The sequence below is a fragment of the Cottoperca gobio genome, chromosome 5, assembly GCF_900634415.1.
Source record: "Cottoperca gobio chromosome 5, fCotGob3.1, whole genome shotgun sequence".
In the NCBI taxonomy this organism is placed as follows: domain Eukaryota; kingdom Metazoa; phylum Chordata; class Actinopteri; order Perciformes; family Bovichtidae; genus Cottoperca; species Cottoperca gobio.
Window position 1 is genome coordinate 27,650,472 of NC_041359.1, and position 17,248 is coordinate 27,667,719.

A 17,248-nucleotide genomic window follows, 5' to 3' on the forward strand; every position below is an offset into this window, starting at 1 on the left:
AATTTACTTGGCCCTTTAGTTCGGTCAGATAGAGCAGAATCACAGCGGTCATGTGAGCTAAATCTCCTACAGGCAGCCAGCGTGTTTGTGTGTGTGTGTGTGCGTGCGTGCGTACGTGCGTGCGTGCGTGCGTGCGTGTGTGTGTGTGTCTGGGTTCCCCACACTGCATCACATCCCATCTTAGACACATAAAATGGTATTATGTTTCCTTCTGTTTTGTTTTGTTTTTCTTTAATGAGAACTCATGTAAGCAGTTTATGAAGCAGGTCAGACCTGGAAGAAGTAATCAGATTACTTCAGTAACAGTAGTTATACACTCTGTAGGAATACTCTGTTACAAGTAACAGATTTTGCTAAGGGTAAAAGTGCAAAATGGACCTAACGCATTAATGGTCCCTTTAGAAAGATATTTTGTTATATATATTAAATTATTGGAATATTACTAAAAAAGTATGAAAGAAATCTCCATACAAGAAATGTGTAATGTTCCTGAAGGTAACGTTTCCTCTCTCTCCTGTCATGGTGTCATCAGTCCTGTGTTGTATATGTAGTGAGACAGAGACATGTGTAATGTTCCTGAAGGTAACGTTTCCTCTCTCTCCTGTCATGGTGTCATCAGTCCTGTGTTGTATATGTAGTGAGACAGAGACATGTGTAATGTTCCTGAAGGTAACGTTTCCTCTCTCTCCTGTCATGGCGTCATCAGTCCTGTGTTGTATATGTAGTGAGACAGAGACATGTGCAATGTTCCTGAAGGTAACGTTTCCTCTCTCTCCTGTCATGGTGTCATCAGTCCTGTGTTGTATATGTAGTGAGACAGAGACATGTGTAATGTTCCTGAAGGTAACGTTTCCTCTCTCTCCTGTCATGGTGTCATCAGTCCTGTGTTGTATATGTAGTGAGACAGAGACATGTGCAATGTTCCTGAAGGTAACGTTTCCTCTCTCTCCTGTCATGGTGTCATCAGTCCTGTGTTGTATATGTAGTGAGACAGAGAAATGTGTAATGTTCCTGAAGGTAATGTTTCCTCTCTCTCCTGTCATGGTGTCATCAGTCCTGTGTTGTATATGTAGTGAGACAGAGACATGTGTAATGTTCCTGAAGGTAACGTTTCCTCTCTCTCCTGTCATGGTGTCATCAGTCCTGTGATGTATATGTAGTGAGACAGAGACATGTGTAATGTTCCTGAAGGTGACGTTTCCTCTCTCCTGTCATGGTGTCATCAGTCCTGTGTTGTATATGTAGTGAGACAGAGACATGTGTAATGTTCCTGAAGGTAACGTTTCCTCTCTCTCCTGTCATGGTGTCATCAGTCCTGTGTTGTATATGTAGTGAGACAGAGACATGTGTAATGTTCCTGAAGGTAACGTTTCCTCTCTCACCTGTCATGGTGTCATCAGTCCTGTGTTGTATATGTAGTGAGACAGAGACATGTGTAATGTTCCTGAAGGTAACGTTTCCTCTCTCTCCTGTCATGGTGTCATCAGTCCTGTGTTGTATATGTAGTGAGACAGAGACATGTGTAATGTTCCTGAAGGTAACGTTTCCTCTCTCCTGTCATGGTGTCATCAGTCCTGTGTTGTATATGTAGTGAGACAGAGACATGTGTAATGTTCCTGAAGGTAACGTTTCCACTCTCTCCTGTCATGGTGTCATCAGTCCTGTGTTGTATATGTAGTGAGACAGAGACATGTGTAATGTCCCTGAAGGTAACGTTTCCTCTCTCTCCTGTCATGGTGTCATCAGTCCTGTGTTGTATATGTAGTGAGACAGAGAAATGTGTAATGTTCCTGAAGGTAACGTTTCCTCTCTCTCCTGTCATGGTGTCATCAGTCCTGTGTTGTATATGTAATTATGATGCAGTAATATAATATATGTTATTCTGGGATCAACTTTTCTGCATAATGAGTACTTTTTCTTTTTATAAAACATACTTAAGTAACATTTTTATTGCAGAAGTATTTACTACTTATACTAAAGTAGAATATCTTCTTCCACTGCTGCACTTCTTATCTTCAGTAAACTGAACAATTACTCCACTTAATTATGTACTTTTACATTTCCTTTATATTTGCTAACACAATAACTATTTGCACCAATGAACCAGTAATGTTTGTGACTACTACTTTCGAGTACTTTTATGTGTGTAATGCCGTCCAATAACTTCTCCGCCAGGTCAAATATTTGAATTAAACACCGTCTGGTTCTCCTGAACACGACGGCTACACAGACCAAACTCTCCATCAGAGGTGAAGCTGAACTTCCCTCTGAAGTCGACTTTAACGACACTCAGCTTTATTTATTCAGCACTTCAGCAACATCAGATATTTAATCTCCGCTGTAATCTGCACCACAGAGGCCTGTTCATTCGTTTATAAAATATAAAATTGCGCTTCTATCTAAAGAAGTTAGAATGTGCTCCATAAAATGTAACATTAAAAATAAAGTGTCCGTAATTATATTCCAATAACAAGGTTCATTTGCAAAAAAATGGGATCTTCATTTTTAATATCTATGTTTTGATAAAACATATATATTTTTAATACATATATTTTTTAATTTCTGTTTAATTTGATGGTGAGAGACGGACAGGAAAGCTCCATGGCGCCCCAAATATCTCAATATTTACATTTTTAATCTTTTTTTAATTTATTGTGGATACTTCAGGGAGTATCAGTCAAACTAGAGTCGGTTTATTCATTTTAGGAATTACTTTTATCCTTTTTTGCAAATTAACTCTTCAGAAAAAGTCCATTTTGTCCAACTAATACTTTAACTTAAATACTTCATGCGTACTTTGCTGTTAATACTTTAGTACTTTCACTTCAGTGTGTGTAAAAGACACAAGTACTCCTTCCTCCCCTGATATCAAGTGTCTTCTCAAATGTTATTACTGTAAACTCGCTGTGTAATAACATTTGATTTATTTATATTTTGCTGGATTTGACCTTTTTTAGACTTTTTCCTTCTCCATGCACTTATTATATTATTTATTTATATATATATTTATTATTGCACTGATTAATATGATTAAAGAGGTTATACATGCATAAACAAATAAATATAAAGCTGAATTTAAAGGCATATTACGCTCATTTTTAAGGATCATTCTAGTATTTTAGCATGGCGGAAACATGCTGATCCTTAGTTTTACATTATTTACAAAGCACTTAGCAGTAACATGGAAGCAACAAGCTTCCAGCAGTGATACACGGTGCACACACGGCTCCACAGTAATAAAGAGGAGAGGTCGTACCCTCCACACAGGCACCTCCTGGCAGGCCTCGCTCTCTGCTCCACCTGCCTCTCCGCTCTGCACCTCCTCCTCAGCCCAGTGGAGAATAAATACACCTCCCTTCACTCTGCTGCCAGGGCACACACAGAGAGCAACATTATTCCACTTTTAAACAAAGAAATAACATCAATCTCCACACTTACAAATGAAAAGTTGAATTAATTAGAAACCAGAAGGTCACTTTTATGTTAAATAAATCTTTAACGCCATAATATGACAATAAATAAATGATTTGTCTTTGTGTCAGGTCAAACTTTAATGATACATTCTATATTATGAAGTTATCTTATATGTTGTAGGATAGTTTCATATAGTCGAGGTTCACAAACACACTCACCTTCTTGAGCTGTGTCCCTGTGGGGAAATGCTTCCTGCCAGGAAATATGTTCACACACACACACACACACACACACACACACACACACACACACACACACACACACACACACACACACACACACACACACACACCTGATGTTGAACCTGGATTATAACTTCAACAGGTTTTGAGCCTTTGTGAGGACCGCCTCCTCTCACATCGTCTCCTGGTTCATTTCCATCGACATGTTTTTATTCACATTTTCAATTTGTTCACAAAATAACCTTCATGGAAACACTGAACAATTTAGAATTTAGATAAACATGCAAACAGGTCAACAATAAGTTTGACACTTAAAACTGGTGCATTAAGTAAGTGAGGAGCTGTAGGAAAGAACATATCATTATTTCAGTAATGTGTGGATGCCACACTATCCATGTTATTCCTCTCTGTGTCAGTGAGGAAGTTTGTTCTCATCATCATCTTTTACAGTTTATGACTGAAACACGTTTGTTGGTGTGCGTTCAAAATGCTCAAACTTTATGCACATTGTTGTCATCTCAGCCGTCTATGAAGCTCTTCAAAATGAATGTAAAGCTGAGGTTTGACTCTTGATTTATAAAATAATAAATGATCAGTTACACTTACTCTGATGTGTATAAAACATGTCGTGATGTCTCCGTTATCAATCAGTTTGAGTTTCACTTCCACTTTCTACTGAGCCGTTACTCTACAGCTGGCCAACCGGATAAACTATTTTCTTCTATGTGTGCGTGTGTGCGTGTGTGTGTGTGTGTGTGTGTGTGTGTGTAACATTTTTAACCATTTCTGCCACAGTGTGTACAAAAAGCAAATCTGTTTTGGGGTTCATGCTGTTCCTCCACTTGTGTTTGTATCCGTGTTTGTCTTTTGTGTTTTTGAGTGTGTGTGTGTGTGTGTGTGTGTGTGTGTGTGTGTGTGTGTGTGTGTGTGTGTGTGTGTGTGTGTGTGTGTGTGTTTGTGTGTCCTCCCAGGGATCCTGTGGCATTCAGTTCACAGGTTGGTAGGAGGATGTGAAGGTCAGTAAGCTCCACTGCAGGTCAACGATCATTAAAACATACATATCACACCACACACAAACGCACACACACGCACACGCACACAGTTATGTATCCACTTTCCTCTCACAGTGGTCGGTATATTCCGAATGTTTTACACAAGAACCAATGGTATTATAAATACTGTCAATATCAGTTTTTTGTTAATTCGCTGTTCAAAGTAAAACTTTATTAATATTTTTGTAGCGACTTCAGGAAACTATAATTCGCCAAGAGTTTGAGGTCGGTTTGTTCTGTCTGACGCGCTTCCAAGAAGATTCGCCGAGTTACAAAATACGCTCGATGCATTTCAACTTATTATAATGTGTACGAAATGTTTGACAGAAAGTAAAAAAGATGCATCTTAAATCTGGGGTCATAAAATAAAACTTTATACTCTTTGAAAAAAATTTGATCCAGAATAAGAAATCGTCTTTAATAAGATCATGTTTAACTTATACAAACCACCAGAATGGTGTCAACCAGCTCGTAGTTTTCATGTTAAAGTGATGAAACCTGCTCCTGTGAAACATCTGCATGCCAGACGACATCGTGCACCTTCTGCCCGCTGAGAGGAAACTTTCTTCAGGAGTCTGAGCAGTAAAACCTTCAGACTGTGTGCAGAGCGTTCACACTGTAAACAGCTTTCAGATGCAGAAGAAAGTCCATCAAATCGAGGTAAACTGCTCACAGGCGATGTCATCGTCCACAAACCTGTCCACTATCTTGTCTGCTTGGTTAACACACCTCAGTGGTATTTCCACATCCAGGTGACTTTCAGAACGAAGACCGTTTCTAACTTGTTTGACTATTTGATGATGATGGACGATATTCGCTGTTAGCTCGTAAAACACTTTTACGCACCGCGATACAAAACGTTTTATGTCTGCAGAGACTCGTAAATTCTTCCTGCTCTACATGTGACCCTTGACTTTCTGGATATCTGAGGGCAACTTCCTCTAATGTCACTCATACACGCACAGACATATACTATATGTGTACACACACACACACACACACACACACACACACACACACACACACATACATACACACGCTGATACAGGAGATATAATTCTCTGACGCAGCTGTTAGACAAACACACACATGCCACAGATAAATGGTTAGAAAGTCTTTGAAAACCCTTTCATTATAACTGAGCCAACACACACACACACACACAACACACACACACACACACACACACACACACACACACACACACACACACACACACACACACACACACACACAGATATTCCCCATGTGGCAGTGAACAGGAGGAATGAACATTTGTATGAGTTCTTGTTAGGACTGGAGGTGTGTGTTGGCTGTAACAGACCAGAGGAGAGATGACAGGACACTCTGGGTTCCTGTCATGTTTCTTCATACGATCCGGTCGCCTGCTGGAAGTGTGTTTCCATCTATCACTTTCAATTTGCATAAAGAAGCATGAGTGCAAACGACAAAAGAACTCGCTAAATTGATAAAAGCTAAATGCAAGATGGAGGGACAGATTTCTGACTGGCGCTCTTTTACTTATGTCCTCTCAGTAAGATTTAAAACAGCCTTTTAAAACCTTTTCTAATCTTTACAGTCCCCAAGTGTCAGCTTAGACAGGTGATCTCCCTACAGACTGATGCTGCTGCAGGTAACAACAAGTGTAAAACACAGAATCACTTCGGTTTAAGGTTTACCAGGTCTGTCCAGAGTCTTCTCCCCACCCCTTGATCCAACTCACCACCAGATGGTGATCAGTCGACAGCTCCGCCCCTCTCTTCACCCGAGTGTCCAAAACATGCGGCCTCAGATCAGATGATACGATTACGAAATCGATCATTGACCTTTGGCCTAGGGTGCTCTGGTACCACGTACACTTATGAGCATCCTTATGTTCGAACATGGTGTTTGTTATGGCCATTCCATGACTAGCACAGAAGTCCAACAACAAACGACCGTTCGGGTTTAGATCAGGGAGGCCCTTCCTACCAATCACGCCTCTCCAGGTGTCTCCATCGTTTCCCACGTGTGAGTTGAAGTCTCCCAGCAAGACTACGGAGTCCCCTACTGGAGCCCCCTGCAGAGCTCCATTCAGGGTCTCCAAGAAGGCCGAATACTCAGAACTGCGGTTTGGGGCATAGGCACAAACCGCAGTCAGAGTTTTCCCCAACATAACCCGAAGGCGTAGGGAGGCGACCCTCTCGTCCACCGGGATAAACTCCAACATAGCGGCGCTCAGCCGGGGGCTAGTGAGTATCCCCACCCCGGCCCAACGCCTCACACCTTGGGCAACTCCGGAGAAGAATAGAGTCCAACCCCTATCCAGGAGTACGGTTCCAGATCCAAGACTGTGTGTGGAGGTAAGCCCCACCAGATCCAACTGGTAGCGATCCACCTCCCGCACTAGTTCCGGCTCCTTCCCCCACAGAGAGGTGACGTTCCACGTCCCCAGAGCCAGCCTCTGCCGCCCGGGTCTGGTCCGTCGAGGTCCCTTACCATCACTGCCACCCGTGTGACAGCGACCCCAGCGGTTTTTCCCATGAGTGGTGGGCCTACAGGATGGATGGAGGGGAGGACACCACGTAGCTTCTTCGGGCTGTGCCCGACCGGGCTCCGTGGCAAACCCGGCCACCAGGCGAGTAAAGAAAGGGTCCAAAACCTGAGTTCTCTTTTTCAATTTACGAGCTGACCTTCGACCTCAGTAATTTAATAAAGTGTCTATTATCAAGTTTGACTCATTATTCACAATAGAAATTAAATTGTCCTTTGAAATACAGTTTGCACCCGGTAGATTTCTCATAAATTTATTTTATTTTGTATACTGTATACTGTAATAACACACACACACACAGTGCTAGTTCAGGCTTCTCCCATCATCATCATCACTCCGACCTCAACACTTATAAACTCGCTTCAAGTATTTAACTCTTCAGACTTTTTCCCTGCTTCCCTCCAGATATAAAAATACTGTGAGAGGAAGAGTCGCCAGAGAAGCAGGACGCCAAAGAGTCCCACGCATGATGTCTTTACTTCACTACACATGAAACAAACCACAACACTGAAGTATACATATATAAATGGCCCCATTGGTCCAGGTGATCGCTGCATTAGAAGCCCTGACCATCGTGTGGAGACTCACCTTCTTGGGCAGGAAGTGGACTCCGAGGGGATATTTGTCCGTGTTCTTCCACAACTCGATCTGAGCCAGAACCTACAGGAGAGAACAGGTGATCGGGACAGAAGCTGTTTAATAAAGCAGCTCCAGTGTCTTCAAGTCAAGGCTGTGAATTAAAACCTTGATGCTCGTGACTTAAATTACGTCACCGACTCATCGTACGAAACATGGACATTGTTGCCCGTTGTGTTTACAGGAGTGTTTGTTTGATGAACATCATTTCACTCATAAAGATCTGGGCATTGTACGTTTGTTAACTGAGCACGAGAGTCATTTTCATTTATCGTTTTGTTGTGTGGTTTTATTTTATTCATGTTTCTTTTCCAATTCCAACGTCTGAATATTCTAAATAAAACGTCATTATTACTTATATTATTATATATCATTTCATCAATGGCATCAAATAAGTCTTACGATGTTGTTTATTGTAATTATTTCTGGGACAATACATCCAGATAAAGAGGTCATCGTGACCTACTCTAACGTTTCTCTTCTCTGGCTCACAAACTCACCTGATTGGTGAAGGAGTTGCTCATGACGAAGGAGGGGTGTCCCATGGCACAGCCCAGGTTGACCAGTCTGCCCTCGGCCAGGATGATGATGTGACGGCCGCTCTTCATACGATAGCGATCGACCTGAGGAAGGAGAAGGATTACCGCTTCTGTTAGATTGTTGCCCAACAAGAACACAGAAGACACACTCTGAATCGAAGCTCTAAAGGTTTTCCTACCTGCGGCTTGATGTTGATCTTCTCCGCAGCGTGTTTGATGAGCCAGCTCATGTCGATCTCACAGTCAAAGTGTCCGATGTTACACACGATGGCGTCGTCCTTCATGTTCTCAAAGTGACTGAAGGTAAAACACACGTGCAGCTTGTTGTTTATCTATATAATATAATAAACATTTCAGTTCCAGTAGAAACGTCACTTACTGTCCCACGATGATGTCCTCACAGCCGGTGGTGGTGACGAAGATGTTTCCTTCCTTAGACGCCTCTTCCATGGTAGTGACCTCGTACCCTGCAGAGCAACAGAGGTTCAGATCGTGCACTAACATCTCGACGCCTCAGGGAAGATGTTTTTAAGAGAGAAACATGTGTTTATTTAAAAACAAAACTATATAATGAGCAAGTTTTCCGTATGTTATGACTTGTGCAGATTGAAGATGTTTGATACAATCTTGACAGCTCGAGCTGGAGGCAAGATTTGAATCTTAAAAGTCCAGCCAACATTACGTCTCTGCAGCAGGCTCCGTTTAAAGCTGGGAAACCGAAGGAATCCATTGGCGCCAACCTTGTTGTGGAGGATGCTAAATAACGCTCCAAAAGTGGAATATCTGGCTGCTTTCAAAAGGGGTCCCTCGACCTCTCGTCTCAACATACCTCAATAAAAATGGGTTCTACGGAGACCCACGAGTCTCCTCTTTACAGACATACCGACGTCTGTTATTTTAGCCTGTTGGTTTCTGCAGACTGGGGTCCCTCAACTAATTACATAATTACATTAATTACATAAATTGGATATGAGCCAATGAGCCCCATTGTATTCATGTGCTGTGAAGTTAGTCCCCAAAGACTTTTTGGAAACTTGACCTCACGGATAATCACAGCCTCATGAAACGTAGAAGCCGAGCACAAGCTTTTCTATCAGTCTTTGTGTGTTAATGTGGCAGGCGAGCAAATATTTGACAATTTATCAATTCTCGAGTTGAAATTAATCAATTTGGCATCAAATCTGTGCAACAAAATGAAAATCAACCTCAGAACTGCTGCAACTTATGAGCTATAATAGAGCCTGGGAGGATCATCATATAGTTTTTAGAGTCATGACTAGAACTTGACAGTGCTGAGCTTCTCAGGATGTTTAAAATCATTGTGTTGGCCGTCATCCACTACCTTCCATGGCGGCCTGCAGCGCGTTGATGGGGTCGATCTCGGTGACGATGACGCGAGCTCCGAACCCACGCAGAGCCTGGACGCCGCCTTTCCCCACGTCGCCGTAGCCCGTCCACCACGGCAACTTTACCGACAATCATCACATCAGTGGCTCTCTTGATGCCGTCGATCAGACTCTCCCTGCAGCCGTACAGGTTGTCAAACTTACTCTGCAGGAAGGGGGAGAAAAGATGTTGCAGATTATTAAACAGGAAGCTTCTTCCAGAGGGACAGACGAGTTCCCACCGAGGGCTTGGTGTCAGAATTAGAGATGTTTCCTTCATAGATTTCCATAAATCAGAGAATTCTCATGACCTCTAGCTCAGAGTCGATTTAGCTGAATAATTATTGCACTGTAACGTTTAGTTCAATACAAAGGGCTGGTTTCTAGTGAACCTTTTGGAAAACAATCTGTGTGCCTCTTCATCATAAAGGATTCACTACAAATATCAAACATGCTTAAAACGTATTTAATACACTAATCCTTCATTAACTGGTGACTATCCCCCCCCTCACAATCTAACTCACACTACAGGATGCAGCTGAAGAGGATTCAAAAGGTCGCGGCTGTTACTTTTGTGACAGAGTCGCTGACGTTGATGGCGGGCATCTTCAGCTCGCCCTTTTTCATCATCTTGTACAAGTTGTGGACGCCTGTAGTCGTCTCCTCTGACACGCCACGGATACCTAAAACACACAAGGTCGGGTAATTACGGAAAACATACAGATAATGAGACGTGAACAATAAATCTGTGTTCAAATCAGGAGGAGAGCTAGTTAGCGTTAGCAGTATATGAGCAGCATATGGCTATACAGGACTGTTTTGAGTTTTCTTAAGCTGTAAGCCATAATCAGCAATATTAAAATAATAAAAGGCTTGCAATATTTCAGTTGATTTGTAATGAATCCAGAATGCATGACATTTTTGTTTTTTTAATTGCATTACAGAAAATAAAGAACTTTATCACAATATTCTAATTTTCTGAGACAGTCCTGTATAGAAGGAGCTAACAGGAAGCATTGAGGTACGTTGTGATGCGTTCAAGCTCAAATCGGTAAATATGAGTATTGTGCGAAGCTAAATTATGATGTGTTCAAATGTAATCTAGTAAAATCTAGTTTTTGGAGAGAAACTTTAACACAGTTTGGAGAAGTTTTCACATAAATATTAAATTAAAAAAGACATTAAAACAGCTAATTATTCTCTGTATACAGTATACAAAAAGAAAATAAAAATAAAAATAAGAGTGCATTTTGAAGTAAATGGGATCAATCGTTTGTTTTTATACTGTGATAACAAATTGCTTTTCAAGAATCTTAACGTCTCTAGTGAGCCTGGTTTTTTTATGACGAGTCTACTTATTACACTGGATAAAGCAAAAGATGTTTTCATGTCATAAAAACTTTTGAGGGACCGTCACTAATTAGATTGTGCGTCATCATAGTCCGACATCTGTATGTTTCTCTCAACTGTTGTGCCTGTTTTTAAGAATCGACTTTCTCAGTGTCCTCGGTGTGTTGCATGACACAGATGCAACACAAAGTTGGGCTGCAACGCCTCAAGGGGAATATCATCGCTGTTACATATAATATCTGCTGGAAAAGTATCCATTTTTAAAGAGATATAAGTCTATCATAACATCCAGAGCAGAACTTTAATACCAGGAGGAAATATGAGATTAAGAGCAATCTTGGGAAAATCTAAAGAAAAAAACCATCAAGTTTATGTATGACAATATTTGAAAGTTTAAAGTTATTTAACATGAATGAAGTTGAAGTGCTTGCGTCAGACCACTGCTGCCACCTAGTGTCCAAAAATCTGCATTAAACATTAAATAAAAGGTTTAAGCTGCAGAGTAAGAACATAGAGACATCCTCTGGTTTTAAAACTGCAGAAGACATTGAAGAACAGAAAAGGATCAAAAGTGATGTCTGTTGACCACCAAACTGAGACGACAGATGGTAAAATAAAAGGGTTCCGATAAGAGTTTTTAAAAATACTAAAAAGATCCGCAGGAACCCTGAAAAGTACAAGTTTATCATTTAAAGGTTTGATTAATTAAAATGTTAATCAAAAGTAAATGTGTATTGTTTTTTGTAACAAACAAAATGCATAAAAATAAGGCTTTTATGAAAACACCGAATGAAAAATTGCTCACCAACACACAAACCATTTATAATTATATTATAAAGCTAAAATAATTATAATATATTAATAATAATTAGGCTAAAATAGAAGGCTCCGAGTGACAATACATGAAGAAACATTTGGGATTTTATACCAAACTAAAAATATTGAAGGCTTGAACACTGCTTCCTCTCTTTTGTCCGGGTTGAATGTGCCACTCTGACAAAACACTTGGCCCCAGCCCCCCCAGTGGTATTGATCTAGAACTGCCACTGCTTGTTAGTGGGAGAGAAACACCAGAGATGTGGAGAGACAGCAGAAAGAAAAGATGCATTTTCAGATTTTAGTCTGTTTGGTTTGCATCGGTCACAATTACAGACTCACTTTTTGGAAAGTATTTTATGCGGAGTCAGCTAGAACGTCATTTTATAATTCAAATGTGAGTGGTGTGAGTTACCTGGAACGCCAGACTTGACGATGGCGGCAGCGGCGTGATCCTGAAGTGGAGAGGATGTTACAGCTCAACCACTGAACCTGAGGAGGAAGAGCGAGAGTCTCAAGTCAAACATCAGACTTTCATTATTCGACTGAAAGTGTGAACGAAGGGTTTGGATCACAGCTTCAAATCACTGCCTCAAAAAGCCCATTTGACAAACAGCAAAAACATTAAATTGTTCAGCGTCGTCGCATGAATTTAGGGAATCTGATTATTGATGGATTCCTGCAGCAACCTGCTTTTATAAAGAACATTTAGATTACATGTTAATAAATGAAAGTTTCTTTGCTGTGTTTACACTTTACTGGGTGTTACTGGGTTTTAACTTTAATAGATGTTTTTTTTTCTTTTATCTCAAATTGTGTTAGAGCAGCAGCAGGTAAGCCATACCTGTCAACCCTCCCGTTTTTACCGGGATTATCCTGTATTTTTCCTTCTATCCCGTTTTCCCCCCGTTTAAATATTTTGCCGTAATTATCCCGTATTTTTAACCTTTCCAAAAAAAAAAATAGGCCTAATTAAAAAAAGTGTACAGTGTCCTCCGGTAGAGCAGGTGGCAGTATTATGTTTAACTTTAGCTGAAAAACGTTATCCACCAGTAAACACACAGAAGAAGAAAACAGGAACAATAACACAGAAGAAGAAAACATATGGATGAGAGTCACAGTGAACGGGAGATAGATGGAGACGCAGCTGTACCTGCCAAACAAGTTACAACTTTATGTAAGTAACTAGACATATGGGAGGAGACCTTCCTTTATTTAATAAAAAGCAGAGTCGGGCAAACTCGTGCTTTTTGTAAAGTGTGCCATTCAGATTTTAGCTTTGCACACAGACGATGTCCGTCAGCATGAAAAATTGTCCAAGCACAAGCACGCCCAAGAGGCACAAAACATCCGCTGTCAATGACTTCATGTGTGACAAGAACTGTGTTGGAGGCAGACCAAGAGACCAGAGCGGAAAGATGTCGATGCTTTGTGCCAAAAATAACGTAGCCTTCAGTTTCTGCGATGATTTCAGTCGCAGTGTAGCGGACATGTTTCCAGACTCTGACATCACAAGGAAGTCCTCGTCGGGGGAAACAAAAGCCACACAACTCATCCATCATCAAATAAATTGATATGCATATTGATATTGAAATACATAAATTGTATAAACATGTCTGAACAAGTAATACATACTTTACATAAACATGTAAATCCTGAATCTATATAGCCTACCCGTCCCTTATGTTTACATTTACATTATGGGCTGGGGGGCTGAGAGCTGTTAAAATATGGGTGGAGTCCGCCAAAAAAAATTCCCTTATTTTGAAATTCCAATGTTGACAAGTATGAGGTAAGCAGGCATTGCACAGGAATAAAAACCATAAAAGTAATCAATAATATAATTTTATGATTAATCTCTTGTCATTTATTGGAAATAAAACATTAACAGGGTATTTTACTCTTGCTGGACAGTGAAAACCTTGACCCAAGGTGAATGTTTTGTCAAGTCTTATGAAGTTAAACAAAATAACCAGAGAGCATCGGGAGTAATCTTTCATAAAAGACAGTTAAGACGCATTAACATAAAGACAAATATAAAGTATTATATTAGAAATCAAACAAAATTATAGCCATTGCTTTGTGAACCAAGTCTTACGATACTTTGCTGCCACCTAGTGGCCGCTTCCTGTCCATTGTGAGAATGGACCTAAGCCAATCACGCCGCGGGCTCACAATGGATCTAAACCTATCACGGCTTGGCTTCTCTCAGAGTCCTCCCTCCTCACGCCGCTGGATGACTTTGGATTTGCTGCTTCCTCCCCAACACACCACAGCATTTCTATGCTGGTGGCCAGCGCTCTCAGAAGAGAGCACTGGCCACCACAGACTGGTAGAACATCAACAGCAGTTTTTTGCATATGTTGAAGGACCCCAGCCTTCTCCGACTCTGCCCTTTCTTATGAATAGTGTCCATGTTCGCAGTCTAGTCCAGCTTGTCGTCCAACTGCAGCCCTAGATATTTATAGGTCCTGACCACCTCCACGTCGACCCCCTCGATGGACACTGGTTGCAGGTCTGGCCTGATCCTCCGGAAGTCCACCACCATCTCCTTGGTCTTGGAGGTGTTCAGTTGCAGATAGTTCGACTTGGACCACCTCACAAAGTCCTCCACCAGGTTCCTGTACTCCCCCTCTTGTCCATTCCTGACACAGCCGATGATCACAGTGTCATCTGAGTATTTCTGCATGTGGCAGAGCTCAGAGTCGTGCTGGAAGTCAGAGGTGTAGATGGTGAACAAGACAGGGGAGAGTACCGTCCCCTATGGCGCTCCAGAGCTGCTGACCACAGTGTCGGACGTGCAGCCTTTCAGCCTGACGTACTGTGGTCTCTCTGTGAGGTAGTCCGTGATCCATCTCATCAGATGTGAGTCCACCCTCATGTCTGTTAGCTTATCTCTCAGGAGTAGGGGCTGGGTGGTGTTAAAGGCGCTGGAGAAATCAAAGAACATCATTCTCACCGCGCCACTCCCTTTCTCCAGATGAGAGTAAGCCCTGTGTAACAGATAGAGGATGGAGTCATCCACGCCCACCTTCGCCTCGTATGCCACATGACGCATGGTGCCAGAATTTAGTGTTGCACTTAAGTGGCCTGCCAACTGCAGAGGTGGGCAGAGAGGCTTTCTTCTTCTCTGGATTCACATCCATGCCAAACCAGTGGCTCAACATTGTCCTCCATGCTGCCTCCTATGCCTCTTACACCTCCTGCTGAGCCGAGGTAACAACTCTGACATTTATCTAGACTGGATATTCCAGCACGTTGGGGACTCAGGACAACCATGATCAAACCAATGATCAGCACAGAGGAGATGAAAACATGTTGGATGCTTTTTAGGCTTGAAATTATTCGGGACTTGAAAACTTGTGATTTACTAATTTGGTGGAAAGAAGAGAAAGTAGAAAACTAATGAATTTGTATTCAAGTATCCAAGTGCTCTAACTTAAGTTCACTTTTGAGTGTACTGATTTCTATAAAAGGTACAGTATTATGTGAACTACTACGTAAGTACTAGACTGAAGTTTGCTTCTTAATACTCCTAGCTTCTTTAATAATGTTTCAATGTGGTCTTCACTGGACCAGACAGAAAGACAACAGAAGTTTAGGAATTGAACCTGCAGCCTCTTTACTGTGATACTGCAGTAAATCACATATATTTTCTCTATTACTCTGTTAATTGCTTGAACTATAAAATATTGAAAAATGGACATCACAAATTCCTTAATTCCAAGGTGACTTTTTTTAAATAATTTGATTTCACCGACTAACAGTCCAAATCCTGAAGTTGATTAGTTTTTCACTTAAAACAAAGAAGAATTGAGAAGTTGGAACTAGAGAACTTTTGGTACTTATGCTTGAAAAATGGCAAAAAATAGTAGCTGACTACTAATATTTTCTCATCATCTCAGTGCAAATGTTGTCTATTTAAATTCTGTTAAGTTCTGCTGTGACCAAGAGGGGCAGCTTTGCTTTTAGCATACTTACAATATCGATAAAAGTATAGGCTGCTGTGATACTTTCAGCACCAAGTTTATGTCAATTTAATAAGAAGACAATATCTGTGAGTGATTTGTATAAAACAAAATGACATTTTGAAGGTATCTTCTAACCAGGAGCTGCATACAGGTTATAGTGTATTAAGTGAAAATCAGAACAAATTATTATCGAATCTTAATTTGCATGATAGTGCACCCCTCAGCCTCAATCTTTTATAAGACTGTGGCAAATCTACACAAAACTAAATTATTCATAATTATTAGTTAAATCTCTAAGTCCTAATAATTATCAAGGGAAGTTTGGTTTAGTTTTTGTAATGTATACAAAGAAAGACGTAAAGTTAAAATATTCTTATTATTTATGTTGTGTTTTATTTGAAATCTTATTTCTGATTATGCTGTGTGTGATATTTTGTTTATTTTGTTACCTGTTCCTAAATGATTAACTGTAGGCTTGTGGAAAAACTTAAAAGAAATTAACATTCAGCACAATATTCTCTCAGCTGTTTTCTCAGCCTTTGATGTGTTCACCATCAGACCCGGAACTAAAGATGAACTGGGCATCATTTTATGCTGTCATCAGCGGGGTGAACAGACACTCCACAGGCATCGGTCGCATCTGGCTCTCTGACCTGTTCATTATCCTGGTTCTGGTGGTGGTAGCGGAGAGCGTGTGGGGCGACGAGAGGTCCGGCTTCATCTGCAACACCCAGCAGCCGGGCTGCAACAGTATCTGCTACAACCACTTCTTCCCCATCTCCCACATCTGCCTCTGGGCACTCCAGCTCATCCTGGTCTCCATCCCTGCGCTGCTGGTGGCCATGCACGTAGCCCACCGCCGCCACGTCGACCAGAGGCTCCACAAACTATCCGGGCGGACCAACCCCAAAGACCTGGAGCAGATAAAGACCCAGAAGATGAAAATCACAGGGGCTCTCTGTTGGACGTACGTCATCAGCCTGTTGTTCCGTATTGTCTTTGAGGTCACCTTTATGTATTTGTTTTGCATTATCTACCATGGTTACAAGATGATCCAGCTGGTGAAGTGTGACTCGTACCCCTGTCCTAACACAGGTGGACTGCTTCGTGTCGAGGCTTCGTGTCGACTATGGGGGCCTGGATCCAACAGAAACTCTGCTCCTACTAACAAAACACATAGATTTCAAACCCGTACAAAGGGACTTATAGGGACATATAAGTGACCTTAGATCCAGGTGACAGCCATTCATTTAACTTGAGTAAGGAGCATTTAATATACCGTACATCGCTGTTTGACATGGACATGATTT

At 41.3% G+C, this 17,248-nt stretch overlaps 2 protein-coding genes and 1 long non-coding RNA gene across 3 annotated transcripts; 1 reads left to right on the forward strand and 2 right to left on the reverse strand.

Moving 5' to 3' along the window:
- Window positions 1-3,223: 3,223 nt before the first annotated feature.
- On the reverse strand, window positions 3,224-4,319 carry LOC115008883 (uncharacterized). Its single transcript, XR_003832352.1, has 3 exons — window positions 4,263-4,319; window positions 3,633-3,666; window positions 3,224-3,365 (listed from the first exon to the last, which is right to left on the reverse strand). It is a non-coding gene; the product is annotated as an uncharacterized LOC115008883 (long non-coding RNA).
- Window positions 4,320-7,724: 3,405 nt separating this feature from the next.
- Window positions 7,725-12,505, reverse strand: LOC115007800 (adenosylhomocysteinase-like). The gene is given in 9 exon segments (XM_029430775.1): window positions 7,725-7,901; window positions 8,378-8,500; window positions 8,596-8,713; window positions 8,796-8,883; window positions 9,759-9,870; window positions 9,872-9,967; window positions 10,372-10,547; window positions 12,383-12,422; window positions 12,500-12,505. Coding segments are annotated over 9 exon segments (936 nt in total).
- Window positions 12,506-13,084: 579 nt separating this feature from the next.
- On the forward strand, window positions 13,085-17,147 carry LOC115007801 (gap junction beta-1 protein-like). Its single transcript, XM_029430776.1, is given in 3 exon segments — window positions 13,085-13,144; window positions 16,463-17,029; window positions 17,031-17,147. Coding segments are annotated over 3 exon segments (726 nt in total). The 5' UTR covers window positions 13,085-13,102.
- Window positions 17,148-17,248: the final 101 nt, after the last annotated feature.